Below are 15026 nucleotides of genomic sequence, written 5' to 3'. Positions count from 1 at the left end.
TAAAATATTCTTACAAGTGATGTATTACTTATTTTCACTGACCCACTCAATGAATCCTTTCCTTGACTACCTTCTTAAAAGTCCTGGCCAGGAACATTTTTCAAAGATTTTTCTTCACATCCTTAGACCTAACCAAAAAGAAAAACTGCCAACAACACCAACCCAGGTAGAATTCTGGGCATATTGATTAATGTATTGATTAACTTAATTTAATTTATCATTAGCTTCCTCTGTGCAGAAGCAATTCCAGGTGATGCACAGAGATAAAGGAATTTAAAACAGACTCAAGATAGCCACCGATTAGCAAATAAAAAAACTCCAGGATTCAAACAATATGAGTCGTACTAGGGCAGTGGTTAGAATGCAGTACTGCAGGCTACTTCTACTTCAGCTGCCAGCAGTTTGGCAGTTCGAGTCTTACCAGCTCATGTTTGACTCAGCCTTCCATCCTTCCCAATTCGGTAAAATGAGGACCCAGATTATTGGGAACAATATGCTGATTCTGTAAATCACTTAGAGAGGGCTGTAAAGCACTGTGCAAAATGGTATATACCATATTTTTCGGAGTATAAGATGCACCTTTTTCCCTCAAAAAAGAGGCTGAAAATCTGGGTGCATCTTATACACTGAATACAGCATTTTTGGCCTCCCGAAACCCCACCCCATCACAAAAATGGACAATCATAGCCTGTAGGAGGCTTTCAGAGAGCTCCTGGGGGCTGGGGAGGGCAGAAATGAGCAAAGAATGGGCTGTTTTTTGCTCAGTTTTGTGTCCAGCTCCCAGGAGCACTCTATAAACCTTCTAAAGGCTATGCATGCTTTTTTTTTTACAAAAAAATGGGGCAGTTTTTTGCAAAAAATGGACCGTTTTTTGCTCGTTTTTGCCCCATCCCCCCAAAAGCATTCTATAAACCTCCTAAAGGCTATTCATGGCTTTTTTGTTTTTGAAAAAAAACCAGACCCATTTTTGGGAGGTCTACTGAGTGCAAAAACTGTATTTTTCAAATTTGCCTCTTCAAAATCTTGATGTGTCTTATACCCCAAAAAATACAATAAGTCTAAGTGATATTGCTATTGCTATACTGTATCTGTACTGTTCCTCTACTTTTTGTCTATCCTTCCTGTACCCAGGATATGACTCGAGATGAGATAGCATCAGAGAAAGTGGCCCTTCAGAAATCCCTCCTCTATTATGAAAGCATCCATGGAAGACCAGTAAGTATAGTAATTTTTGTATCAAATGGGCTCAGTGTTTCGGTAAATGCAATTGTCTGGCTATTAAATGTGAGAACATGTTCCCGTTCATTAAAATATACAAAGAAAAGTAGCAATACGGTGATGTTGAGGACTGGCTTGATATCATTGTGGACAGTAATTATAATTGGTGCTTAGATTAAAAGAATAGAATATAATCTAGAATACTTTTATTCGGCCAAGTGTGATTAGACAGACAAGGAATTTGTCTCTGGTGAAGAAGCTCTCAATGTACGTGCAAAGAAACAGAGTAATAATAATCATAATATCACTGTTATGAACAGGGACACACATTCAACTTTGCAGCTGCCAGGATTGTTGGACGAGCAGGTACAAAAACAGCCATGGAAGTGATTGAAGCCTGGGAAACAGGGCCCTCGTCAGTCAACAGGAGTGCTGATTCAAGTACTTCGAAGGCGAGGGCTGGGCAGCACAAGCAAACAACAGCTAATGCCTTAAAAGCCAGCCATCAACACACCCCAATCAATATCTAAAGAGCCACATACACAGAACACACATAGAACAGCACTCACTCTGCTAGAGACAAGTTCCTTGAAGATGGGCTCCAGCACGAGTCCGAAATCTCGGAAGACAAAAACCTCTGGTCCCAGTGACCAACCCAGATCGGATCCTGCCACTTCCATCCTGGGACACGTATATTCGTTTCCATTTGTAATCGTAACAGGATACCGATAAGAGTAGAGAAGATGAGAAGGATGTACAGCCGTACAAGATGGTGAATAAACAAGGCATCAGACTTTGAGGATTAGGTGTTCATCAGAGTGATGGCCACAAGGAGGGAAAAACTGACCTTGTGTCTAGTTATTTTGGCCTGCAATGCCCAGAAGCAGCATTCTGAGGGGAGGAGTTAAAACAGTTTATATCCTGGATGTGAGGAGTCTGTAGATATTTTCTCAGCCCTCCTTCTGACTTAGGAAATATACAGGTGTTCTGTGGAAGGCAGGCTGATTGTGATTGTTTTTTTCTGCAGCTGCATGAGTGACAGTTCCATGACAGGAGTGTGTACCTGTCCTGTTTAGCTGCTGTACCAAACCAGATGTGGTTTGGTTAGGTAGGGATCAGGCCATGAGTTTAGACCATGAAAGATGAAAAGACGTTTCCTTTCCAAGGGATTGGTAAAAATGAAACTGTTTAGAACAGTGTTTCTCAACCTTGGCAACTTGAAGATGTCCGGACTTCAACTCCCAGAATTCCCCAGCCAGCATTCGCTGGCTGGGGAATTCTGGGAGTTGAAGTCCGGACATCTTCAAGTTGCCAAGGTTGAGAAACACTGGTTTAGAACCACAGATCTGACTGATAAAAATGTCCATTTAAACAGATAACTATGATGATGATAAAGGCAAGAATTCAAAGTGCAACAGTGTGCATTGTTGCAGTTGTATTTTACTTAAATTCCACATTGGATATTGTGCATATGTAGATGTTAACTTTTTTGATTGGGTAGGAAATATTAATAAGGGCAAACAATCACATACCCAAGCAGTAGAAATGAAGGAGTCTGGTGAGATAATAGGAAAGAAACAGTTCTAAGAATTATTATAATGCCATTAAGTTTCTGTTGTACATTCGCATTCCTTATCAGTAGCCCAGCCCTACCCTTCAAAAGGGGATAATAGAAAGTACTGTATTTTTCGGACTATAAGACAAACCTTTTTCCCTCAAAAAAGAGGCTGAAAATCTGGGTGCACCTTATACACTGAATACAGCATTTTTGGCTGCCAAAACCTTGCCCCCTTCACCAAAACGGTCGTGCATAGCCTTTAGGAGGCTTCCAGAGTGCTCCTGGGGGCTGGGGAGGGCAAAAATGAGCGCAAAACCAGCCCCAAGGAGCACTCTATAAGCCTCCTAAAGGCTATGCATGGCTTTTTTTTTTTTTTTTGACAAAAAATGGGCCCATGTTCAAAAAAAGGCCATTTTTTGCTAGCTTTTGCCCAGCCCCCAGGAGCACTCTACAAGCCTCCTAAAGGCTATGCATGCCCTTTTTTTGACAAAAAAAACGGACCCGTTTTTGCGAGGTCTGCAGAGTGCAAAAACTCTTTTTTTTTTTAAATTTGCATCTTCGAAATCTTGGTGCGTCTTATACTCCGGTGCATCTTATACTCCGAAAAATGCGGTAGATCATCTTTCTTTTTCACAAGACATTCCCTAGAAAACAGAGTCTATGCTGTAACAAATGTGATTGATCACTAGCGGTAAATAGTTCTCTTTGTTGAAATCTGGCAACTTCCGAGACTTTTGGACCCATACCCAAATATGTTCAGCTTTAGCAAAACCTACCTATCACCAGCACCAAGATTCAGGTAATTTTCTTCTTTTTCAGGTAACAAAACACGAACGGCAAACTATGAAGCCCCTCTATGACAGATACCGCTTAGTCAAGCAGATCCTCTCAAGGGCAAACTCTATTCCCATTATCGTGAGTGTAAACCTAATGTTTTGATTATTGCACCTGAATTATCTTAGCAAGCAGGACAAGGGAGAACACTGTTGCTCACAGTCTACATCTTCTCTGTAGTAACAGCCAGATAATTATATTTATACTTGCACATTATGAAAAGAAATACAAGTTTCCCTAGCAACTACGTCAGATCAGCCCTGGCAGCAGCATTTCATCATCTTCATTTAACGACCTCATAATCCCTTGCAGGGTCTGGGCAATTAAATGGAGCTAGCAGAATGTTTACTGGGCCGGATGCTCTCCCTGTCACCAGTGCGGAGTTTTGTTCAGCAGATATACTGTTCTGAGAAATTCATCCTTTCTTGGTGCTTATCAGACTTCCTGGCTCTCATTTTTAAATGCTTCTGATGAAAACAAAAATAAATTGAAAGCTAGTGCAGGGCAAAGCAGAGGCTCTTCTTTCAGTAGTTCTTAAGAGACATTCAGTAGTTTCTACTTTACATTCTAATAAAAACAATACTTCCAAATAAAGCTTTTGTATTCTCTCCTGCCCAGGTGGGAAAAAAAAAATACAGACAAGAATGAATGGTGGGGAGACAAGTTTGCTCTACTTAAAGGGGTGCCAGTATTTTATGTTCTTAAAATTCCAAACATGTCCTCAGCTTACAGTGCTGGGGATCTCTGTCCTAGATCATGCAGCATAGTGAAAACAGAGCGTGTAAGATTTTTCACAAACAGGAGCTTTTGTTCCTTAAGACCTTGTAAAAATGAATGGATGTGGGGGTGCACACACATACACATGTGCTTGCCACTTCCGCAACCCAGTTCTGAATGGCTCATGGCCTGAAAGCGTGGCACGACAAAACCGCGGTCCACTAAAGCGCGCCCGATTAAAGCGCGTCGCTGACATCATCAGCAGCGCGACAAATACGACCGCGGAGAAAAAAGGGCCCTTTAAAAAGCGCTTTTAAAGCAAGCCGATTCACGTTAAGGTAAGGGTTAGGGTTAGGTTAAGGGTTAGGTTTAGGGTTAGGTTAAGCGTTAGGGTTAGGTTTAGGGTTAGGTTAAGGGTTAGGGTTAGGTTTAGCGTTAGGTTAAGGGTTAGCGTTAGGGTTAGGTTAAGGGTTAGGTTTAGGGTTAGGTTTCAGGGGGTTAGGTTTAGGTTTACGCGTTAATTTTAGCTTTACAGCTCACAGCGTGCTTTTTTTGTCGCGCTGTGATGACATCAGGTACGTGGTTTCGTCCAGCGCGCTTTAGTCGGCCGCGGTTTTGTGGTGGAACCGCCTGAAAGTAGCCCGCACCCTGGGGGCATGGAGACCTCTGGTATAGGTGATATCCTGGAAGAAACCATATCTCATCCAATCAGTTCATTAGAACAGAATTCTTACTGGGAAATGCTGCTGCCAGGGGATAGAGTGGTGCAGTGGCCTAAAGGTGGAGCGTGGGCTCCATTTTCAGTGGCCGGGGCATCACAGACAGGTACTTTGCTGTTTCCAGAGTGGGCCCGCGGGCCAGATCTAAGCACCCCCGGGCCGGATCCGGCCCACAGGCCTTGAGTTTGACACCCCTGGCCTAGAATAATGATACCATACTAGCGTGTTGATGTGGGAATTACCGTATTTTTCAGAGTATAAGACGCACCTCCCCCCCCCAAAAAAAAGAGGGTGAAAATTTGGGTACGTCTTATACACTGAATGTAGCCCCACCCACCCACCGGCCCCCACGTTTTGGCCTCTGCCTTCCAGCAATTTACCTCTTTACCTCTGGTCAACAGTGGGCTTGCAGAGGCTTCAATAGGCTATAGCAATCCCTGCAGCCTGAAACAGCTGATGATCGAGAAATTGAAAGTGAAACTTGCTGTTTGCTCCACAAGGCAAATTGCTGGGAGGCAGATTTTTTTTTCATATGCTAATCAGGCTGTTTGCTGCAAGGAGGTAAGTCAATAACTATAAATACCTATAGAATGTTCAATTTATTAGATTTCTTTTTTAAAAAACTGCTTTATTATTATTCTAGACAACTTAACAAAATTAAGAAGCATTTTAAAATACTGTAAATGCTTGATCTGGAGAGGCCCAGTGCTATTATTTTAACAAGTGCTATTCTTTTAAATAGCAGAGAATAACTATACTTCCAGAAAGCACATCAATTTTAACAGCATCTGTACAAGTATAGTCTGAAATATAACACTACAAACAGTATATATTATCTGTTCTGTTTGCTGTTTGTTGCAAGGTGGCAAATTGCTGGGAGGCAGAGGCAGATATTTTTCCCTTGTTTTCCTCCCCAAAAGCTAGGTGCATCTTATACTTAGAAGCGTCTTATACTCCAAAAAAGTACAGTAATGTGCTGCAGGATGTGGGGAGAGAATAAAGTGGAAAAAGTACAGGTTGTAATATAATATAACCTATTTGAATACCTATTTGCAGGGTTCTCCCTCTAGCAAGCGGAGAAGTCCTTTGCTACAGCCAATAATTGAAGGAGAAACTGCTTCCTTCGTCAAGGAGATAAAGGTAAACTGAAAGATGGACTTTGCTCTCCCCTCTCACATTAATTCATTTGTTCCATTTACATCAGTTCTCCTTTTCCACTGTGGGGGATGATGATAATAATGCTTTTCCTTCATCTCCATGTTTCTAGGAAGCAAAATCAATAGATTGGAATAACTGCAGCTCAGGGTTGAACTGGAGGGGTCCTTGGTGCGCTCTGAGCTGGGTTGTTTTCATGCCGACGTTTCATTACCAAACTAGGTAACACCCTCAGTGCACCAAGGACCTCACAGCAAAAGCAACAGCTGTTTTTCTCAGTTTGCCCACATTCCAATTACTGCTTTTAGAACGTACTTTCCGATATAACAGTTTTGTATCCTAGTTCCTGGATTTCTAAAATCACCCCACCCATAGAAGGTAGAGATCAACTAATACAGTCTGATTTAGAAAATTATTTTATTTAGTGATATACTGCAACATTACAATTTCTCTAGACTTTTAATCTATGTAAATGATGCAAGACCCAAGTTTGTCTAGAACAGGGGTGTCAAACTCAATTTCTTGGAAGGGCCACATCAGGGCTGTGGTTGGCCTTGGAGGGCCGGGCAGGCATGGCTGACTGGGTGGGTGTGGCCAGCTTGACACCACTCATTGGGTGTGGCCGACTGGGCATGGCCAGTTTGATGCTACTTCCCAAACTACTGGCATGTTTTCTATTCGCACTGGGTATCCTGGGCCAAAGCCACACAGGCCCAATGTTTCCTCTTCGCATTGGGTAGACCTCAGTGGTGGGTTTCAAAAATTGTTCGAACCTACTCTGTGGGTGTGGCCTCCATTGTGGGAGTGGCTTGCCGCCCATGTGACCGGATATGAAGATGCCAACGACACTTGTCAGAACCACCTTAAATTACCTCACACACAGCACTGGCATGCATAAGAATATGATCTAAACTTGTTTTTTAAAAGGCATCTTTGGTTTGCTTTAAAACAACTTCAACACACACAATGTTCTGATTGCACCACAAACGCAGTAGTCATCCTTACCTTTCACAGAGGCACTGAGTTTTATAAATATGAGCATGATAGTGTAGAATAATCATATCCAAGGACCAGTGGTGGGTTTCAAAAATTTTGGGAACCTCTTCTGTAGGTGTGGCCTGCTTTCCGGGTCCACTGGTGGAACCTCTTCTAACCAGTTCGGTAGATTTGATGAACCGGTTCTACTGAATAGGTGTGAACTGGTAGGAACCCACCTCTGGTAGACCTGGCCGAAGTGTCGTGGGCCAGCCCCTTACATTTTCCAAGACAGCCCCATAAGCCGGATCTGACCACATTGCAGGTTTGTGTTTGACACCCCTGATCTAGAAGAATGTTCTGAAAGTTCTAATATCATTTTTTTTTAATCTTCATGCTCTTGCAGTTCTGTCTAACCTCATTTGCCCACTGCAAAAGGACATATTCTGGCAATAAGATAGTATAAATTGTTATGTTGTCCTTTCCCTTCCCCAGTTTTGGAGTAGCGTAATGCAAAAGTTACTTGGCGTAACAACCACAATTTGTCAGTTTCAGGAACCTTCTGCTTCTTATGCCAGACATTCAATTCAGTAAGTGGTAAAAGTAGCAAAATAGTCGCTTTACTCATACAAGGTTCCAGATTTATGTTCAGCTAAAACAGGGGTGTCAAACTTCCACCCAGCAGCCTGGATGCATCACACACTGGCCACACCCACGTTTTAGTGAAGGGGGGGGGACTCGTGATACGTCACATAACGACGTGACAATGCGCGTTTGACACCCCTGAGCTAAAAGGATTAAAAGCAGCAGAAATAGCCCAAGTCCTAAGACAGCCATTACTATGTCAAGTAAACCATTCTTCTCCAACACGGATGTCCTCCAAATGTGGGCCCTTCAGAATTTTCCACAGTGGACATACTGGGTGTAGACTTACGAGAATTAAAATCTATCCAGCCAGAGAGTGTCTAAATTGGGAAGAGCAGAATAGGCAATGCCTATTGTCTAGATGAATAAATCCTAGTTCCCTAAAATACTTCCTGAGTTCAGGGTCTCCTATGTGCTATTTGGGGATGGTAACATCTACTGTCTTTATGGCATTGTCCTGTTCCTAGAAATAGATTATTTGACAATTAAATGTGGCCACAGTATAAATACTAGGTTCAGTTAACCCAAACGGAAGGTATATTTTGGGTGCTGTCTTAAGTGCTGTGGTCTTTTCACTTGCTGGATTCCAGCTGGCAAAAGAAAATAAAACATTGGTACATCCTTTAGAATGGGGGGGGGAGGTCTGGTCAACGTTAGTGCGTTTTTGTTGTTGTTCAGTTGCTAAGTCGTGCCCGACTCTCCGTGACGATATCCTCCAGAGCAGGGGGTCTCCAAGCTTGGCAACTTTAAGCCTGGAGGACTTTAACTCCCAGAATTTTAGGAGTGGAAGCAATGGTGAAATCTAATTTTATTTCCCACCGGTTCTGTGGGCATGGCTTTGGGGGTGGGGGGGATGTCATGTGACTGGGTGGGCGTGGCCAGCTTTTTTTCACTTTTTAAAACATTTTTCCCCTGCTGGTTTGGCTGAACTGGCAGGAAAAATGCTTTGCGATTCTCGGAAGCTCTTTTTTATTATTATTACCAGTTCACAGAACCAAGGGCAATTGTCCCTACCAGTTCGGCTGAACCAGGAGGATTTCACCCCTGAGTTGAAGTCCTCTAGGCTTAAAGTTGCCAAGGTTGGAGGCCCCTGCCCCATAGCACACTACCACCACCCTTCCATGCCCGCTGTCCTCTATATCGGCCTACTAGCTCCTTTGCAAATCTTAGCCACGTTCACTGTATATTTCTGTATGCCAGCTTTCCTCTTGGTTCCGACAATCCCGGCTATTTAGAAAGCAAGCTAAAGAAGCATTCACAGGATTGCAACAGGTCGATTGCTCTTTCCCATGCTGTGTTTGAAAGTATTTGGTCCATATTTTTTTAAAATGTGAACCGTTTGGATAATGTGCCCCCTACCAGAAGCTAATAACAATTGAAATCAAAATCTCTCCCCAGGAAGAAGAGGATGGATCTGAGGATGACAGCAATGTGAAGCCTGATTTGACAGTCACCGTAAAATCTGACTTAAGCGTACGAAGTTTTTTGGACCAACTAGAAGATGACGTCGATGGTTTCATTTCTCCAGTGGATGATAGGAACCCTTCGAGAAGTAGCCAGGACAGGGGCTTGTCCAACCTTCATGCTGCTTCTATGTATGTCAGATTTTTAGTAAATCAATTCCATGTTCTGGGTATAGTTTTCTTTTTATTGGCTGAGATGTTAACTAAACTTTCACAGTGATATGTGGTGAAATCCTTGCCGTTTATTGACCACTCAGCCAAAGGTTGCATTTCAGTTTTTTCTTGAGAGGGAGGGAGTAGACAGCGTCCTTGTGGAAGTCCCCTCCCTCACATCTCATGCAGGGGGCAGAATTGAAAAAAGCTCTGAACTGCAATTTCTATGCATTGGCCTTTGCACTCTGTGAAGTCAGCCGGTTTCCTGTTCAAAATTGACTCATTGCAGTGTGTTGCAGCAAGAAAATGGAATACCTGACATTTCCCCCTGAAAAATAGGGAAAATGTTGCAACAGTGGAATGGAATGGAATGGAATGGAATGGAATGGAATGGAATGGAATGGAATAGAATAGAATAGAATAGAATAGAATTTCAAGTAAACTGAATTTCATTCAGTTTTAAATTGTTTGCATTTAGTCAAGTATGATTAACTTTATATAATCCAACAGGTACTGGTTAAGTTAGCTAATTGGAATTGGGGAAGTTAAGTGAACTATCACATTGAGAATTAAGCTACTGAAGTCTCAAACTCCATAGGCTTCAGTATGATAATTTAATAGACTTAAAATATAAAGCCCTTTGCTATGTTCACTCTGGAAACCTAGAAGTTTTATTTTTTAAAGAATAAGCCAGACACTTTCTTGTTTTCTGACGAACACAAACAATACTTGGGAGAAATGTATCTTTACTGGCTTTATTTTCATGCTCGTTGGCCTTTTGTCTCTTTTCTAATATCGCGCTGCTGGTTTTCCTTTCATATTGTAGGCGTGAACTTGTGGAGCAGCTTCAAGAAGTCAGGGAAGATAAAAAGAGGATCAGGAAAAAATTGAGAGATTTTGAAGACAATTTTTTCCGACAAAACGGAAGGTAACTTGATATCCTTTTTTTATTACCCCCATCCTGGACTAGTTAATATTGCATGCTATCAGTGGTAGTTTCCGGATCCCGTTGCAACTGGTACGGCGTCCTCCACATGAACGTGTACAGTGCATCTTACCATCCAGCGACGCCTCTGCGACACTCCAGCTGCTCAGCGGAGTGTCGCGCAGGCGCTGTATGTGCCATGCGAGTGCGCAGAAGCTGAGAAGGGTTTAAAGACAGGTAGGGAGCACAGGCGGACGGGTGGGCCCTCTGGAGCACTGTACCGGAACGGTACCGGTGCTTTGGGCAAGCTTCGGTACGCCCGTACTGGGGCGTACCGCCTGCAACCCACCATTACATGCTATATTCTTTTTAACTTCTTGCAAAGGTCCTGCTTACTAATTCAGGAGTCCCAACGAGCGTGTGTACGTGTGTATCCCCACTTGCACGAGCGGCAGGCAAGCATGTACGTGCCCGCTCCATTTGCACAAGCAGCAGGTGTACCTGCCACTCACACAAGTGGAGCTGCACATACTTGCCCGCCACTCATGAGGAACCACAAGCAGCTCTTTAAGCGCTGTTTTCGCTGGCAAAGGCACTGCAGGTCGGTCCTTCGCGGTTTCCAGGGTGGTCCCGCGGACAACATCTAAGTTTTGAGTTTGACACCCCTGCAGTAGAGGTTATTAATATCCAGAAGTCCTTCAGATAGTCCTTCACTTACAACCCCAATTGAGCCCAACATTTCTGTTATTCATTTAATACTGAAGTTTATCCCCATTTTACAATCTTTCTTGCCACAGCTGTTAAGTGAATCCCTGCAGTTGTTAAATTAGTAACACAGTTGTTAAGTGAATCTGGCCTCCCCGTTGATTTGGCTTGTCAGAAGGTCACAAAAGATGGTCACGTAATGCTGGGCCACTGCAACCATCACAAATTTGAACAGGTTGCCAAGTGTCCGCCCTTTGATCATGTGACTATGGGGGCGTTGCAATGATCATAAGTGTGAAAAATTGTTTCAAGTCCCTTTTTTCAGTGGCATCGCATTGTAAATTTGAACAATCACGAAACGAATGGTTGTGATTCAAGGACTACCTCTACTTCCTTTCACTAAGGGATTGGACACACACTTGAATTTTCCTTTTTGTAAAATTCCCTAAAGCCATGATGGCAAACCCGTGGCACGCATGCCACAGGTGGCACCCAGAGCCTGCTCTGCGGACACACGAGCCTTTGCTGCAGCTCAGTTCCACCGCACAAGCACACAGCCCTCCCGCCAGATTTTGGGGTCTCTTCTGCACATGTGTGGGGGTGCACACGCATGTGTGGGGGGTGGCACCCCCTTATGGCCCATTTTTGGTCCCAGGAAGCTCAATGGAGGCCTGCTAAGCCAAAAACGGGGTGCTGGGGGGGGGGTGTTGCGCACACATGCACGGGGAGGTGGGGGGAGCGCGCGGATGCACAAGGGGTGGGGCGTGCAGGGCGGTGTCGCACGAGCATTGCATTATGGGTGCAGGTAAGGTTAGCCATCATTGCCCTAAAGCGTTTTCCCCCTTCCCCAACCAGGACATGCTAAGTTTAGCCTTCTGTTTCTCTCCAATTCCAAAAGGTGAAAAGTGTCCCTTTAAAGGACATGATCCTATACAGGAAGCTGATGTGTTTCATCTGGTTGTGCTTTTTCAGAAATGTCCAGAAAGAAGACCGGCTTCCCATGGCTGAAGAATATAACGAATACAAGCAAGTTAAGGCCAAGCTGAGGCTGCTAGAAGTCCTCATCAGCAAAAGAGATTTAAGTTCCAAGATCATGTAATAAAAGCTACGCTGGATTTGCCACTAACGTTAAGACGTCGATGCAGCCAAATAACACAAAAGAACTCAGCAAGAAGCTGTACTACCACGAAGGGCTTTAGTGGCTCTCCTTGACTGTCGTGGGCAGAAGGTGGCAGTGTGAAGGAGGGATGGTCCTGCATCTCTTGTCACAGACTCGTGACCTGTCCTACTATCAGGACTGGCAAGACCAGAATGGGGGTTGGCCCACTAAAACGACACCGCTTCCCAAGTTTCCTTTTGCTTTTCATCCGTTGGTGGCCTGCAGTTGCTTGGACTAAAACAACGACAAAACAAAGAGACCTCAACTTTGATCTTCTTTGGAGCATCAGTGTAAGGAAGGTGATCCAGTTACAAGTTCTCACGAATCTCCAAATAATAGCCTGTAATTTTCAGACCAATAAAAGCAATCAGGTCTGTTCTAATAATGGGATGTATGTTCTGAGACCATTTGGAGAGGGTTGGTAGGGTCCCTCTTGAAAAATCTCATCTTTTGAGCGCAGGGTTTTTCGTTGTTATTGGTGGTACGTAATTCTTCTCTTAACATCCTCCAACTGAAAGTGGAATTGCCAATTGGTGGAGAACTGTTAAGTGTGGACTGCCTTGGCTTTCAATACAGCTGCTTTATTTTTATATATATAAATATATAAAAACGAAAATACACTTTCTTACTAACGAGCTTTTCAGAAATGTTATTACACAACTCCTACATCCGTTCGACCTGGAGGACAGAAAACATTGTGGAAGTGGACCTTGGAGAAATTGGGTTTGGTTGACGGGACCCTACACAAGAGTAGGAAAAGGAATGGGGTGATCTTGGTAGCCAAGGTATTCTGATATAACCCATAATATAATGGATTTCAGACAATGTCTGGGAAGGGTTTATAATGTTTTATCTTTGTCCTTGATGTGAAGATCGGGAATAATGGACAAGTGTCCTCGAAAAGCAGAACATTGTCACTGGAGTTTTCTTCTGCAAGAATGGCGTTTCCCACAATCTGCTCTTGATTTGTGTCCGATCGTAATGGAATCCACTTTATTGATGCCCATAGTTCTGAGAATTTTCTCTTGCACATTACTGGGGCAAAATGCGCCGAGGTTTTTCAACAAGCTGATTTCATGCAAAAGGTTTCCATAGGCTTAGAAAGCATCAAAATGTGGACTTTTAAAATGAAATGAATGACAATGCCCGTTTGTCTCATACCCTTATAATTTTTGTAACCCAAATGAGGTGGATGTGGTACTGATCTTGGGCAAAAAAATATTTCCCGTTCATGTTTAGTTGAAGCTCTGTATGGCTTTGACGTTGGTGTATACTTTCAAATCTCTTGAGCAAAATGGTAGATCGTAGAACAATGCACTTTAGAAAGAAACTTATATTTTTTTAGAAAATGGAAAACAGATTTTTTTTTTAAGAAAAGTAACCAAATCTGTACCTAAATAAAGGAGAAAAAAAACATTTCATCTACCTGACTTTTCTGTTATGCCATTTTTAAAGGAAGGAAAAATATGTCTTAAAAACCTTAAAATTTGCCTAGACAAATAGGCAGCTGATTGGAAAGTGTGTTTATAGATGCATTCCTTTCGAAGCACCAGCATTAGGAAATCCTTACACGTGTGCTTGATACAATGAATAATATCAGCATTTAACAGAAATGATTTCCACCTCGAAAAATCATGTTAAAAATATAATTATCAAATCCAAAACGATTAATTTAATGCTCAACCAACCAACCAAAATAATTGAAATGTTGGACCCAAATGAATGAAGAAATATAGCTAAAGATTCTAAAATCTAATTCTCTCAGCTTAAAGTAGCTTTAGACTTGTTTTTTTCTCAACAATTAGCCTATTGTGGCACATAATAAGCTGCTTGTGAAAGCAAATACACTTCAAATGAAGAACCAAAGGAAACACTTTGTGCTCTAATAATAAGTGCTTTAGCATAACTCTATATAAAGTTTCCTTTTTACAACCCTGTGATCCTTTAATTCAGGGTGACTGGATGAAGCTGAGCATTTACTGGCCGGATGCCCTTCCTGATGCCATGCAAAGTTCACAGCATTTATTTTTGCTTTGTGCCGTAGGAAAGAAATATCTGCCACTGTGCAGGATTGAACTCTCAACCTTCCAAATGGAAGGCAAGCATCTTTACCACTAGGCCACCACGCTGCTCAGGATAACACTATATATTAACCCCAAATATTTCATGACTTCACTGAGATGAGCTAAGTATGAGAATTAACAGGGGTAATTATTTTCATACTTTTATTTTTAACATGACCTCTCCCAAAATTACTGTTTGTGTGAAAAGAAAGATGAAAACTGACTTATTTTTTTAATTTTTATTTTCAGTGTCTAGATTAAGACTTTAGTCGGAAACATATCAAGTGATAACAGCTTAAGTCAAAACGATGTTGAGGTGTCTGCTCCTTGTCTTTTGAATAATTAGGCATCGCAAGGTGCTAAAACGATATGCAAGCCTCCATTTTAAAACGAAGATTAACAATGAAACTTTTGCAGATAGAAAATTATTCCCAGAATTAAAAGGGAAAAGCTTGTAATTTGCCGATGTGCTTACTCTTGAGTGAACAATTAAGTCACTTTTCCCCCACACACAAAATAAACATGACGCAACCAGCATGTCTTCTAATCTTCGTTAAGCTTTTGAGGTTTAATTTCTTTATGATGTGCTTGTGTCCGTAGCTAAATTTGTCTGTAATTAAAAGGTCAAGTGGCAAAGTCTATCTGAATTAGGTGGCAGCTGGACTTCCTGATAAGTTGGCAAGAGGCAGGCTACCATTTTACCACCAGAATACCAAATCCATTTGCCTTTTTATATG

At 42.4% G+C, this 15026-nt stretch overlaps 1 protein-coding gene across 3 annotated transcripts in view; it reads left to right on the top strand.

Annotated features, from left to right (window-relative positions):
- The window catches only part of FAM13A (family with sequence similarity 13 member A), a 161113-nt gene extending 147520 nt beyond the window's left edge, over positions 1–13593 (top strand). For all 3 annotated transcript variants that reach the window (XM_087724101.1, XM_087724102.1, XM_087724103.1), the window contains 6 exons: positions 1132–1215; positions 3596–3691; positions 6103–6186; positions 9220–9416; positions 10264–10365; positions 12040–13593. In XM_087724101.1, the coding sequence (XP_087580227.1) occupies positions 1132–1215; positions 3596–3691; positions 6103–6186; positions 9220–9416; positions 10264–10365; positions 12040–12166 (690 nt within the window). In that variant the 3' untranslated portion in view covers positions 12167–13593. The remainder of the gene's footprint in view (positions 1–1131; positions 1216–3595; positions 3692–6102; positions 6187–9219; positions 9417–10263; positions 10366–12039) is intronic.
- Positions 13594–15026: the final 1433 nt, after the last annotated feature.

Source organism: Thamnophis sirtalis, unplaced genomic scaffold (genome assembly GCF_051295495.1).
Source record: "Thamnophis sirtalis isolate CommonGarterSnake01/CBP01778 unplaced genomic scaffold, rThaSir2_p1.2 scaffold_10, whole genome shotgun sequence".
NCBI lineage: Eukaryota > Metazoa > Chordata > Lepidosauria > Squamata > Natricidae > Thamnophis > Thamnophis sirtalis.
Note: the sequence above shows the minus strand (reverse complement) of the source record. Positions and strands in the feature narration are given on the sequence as shown.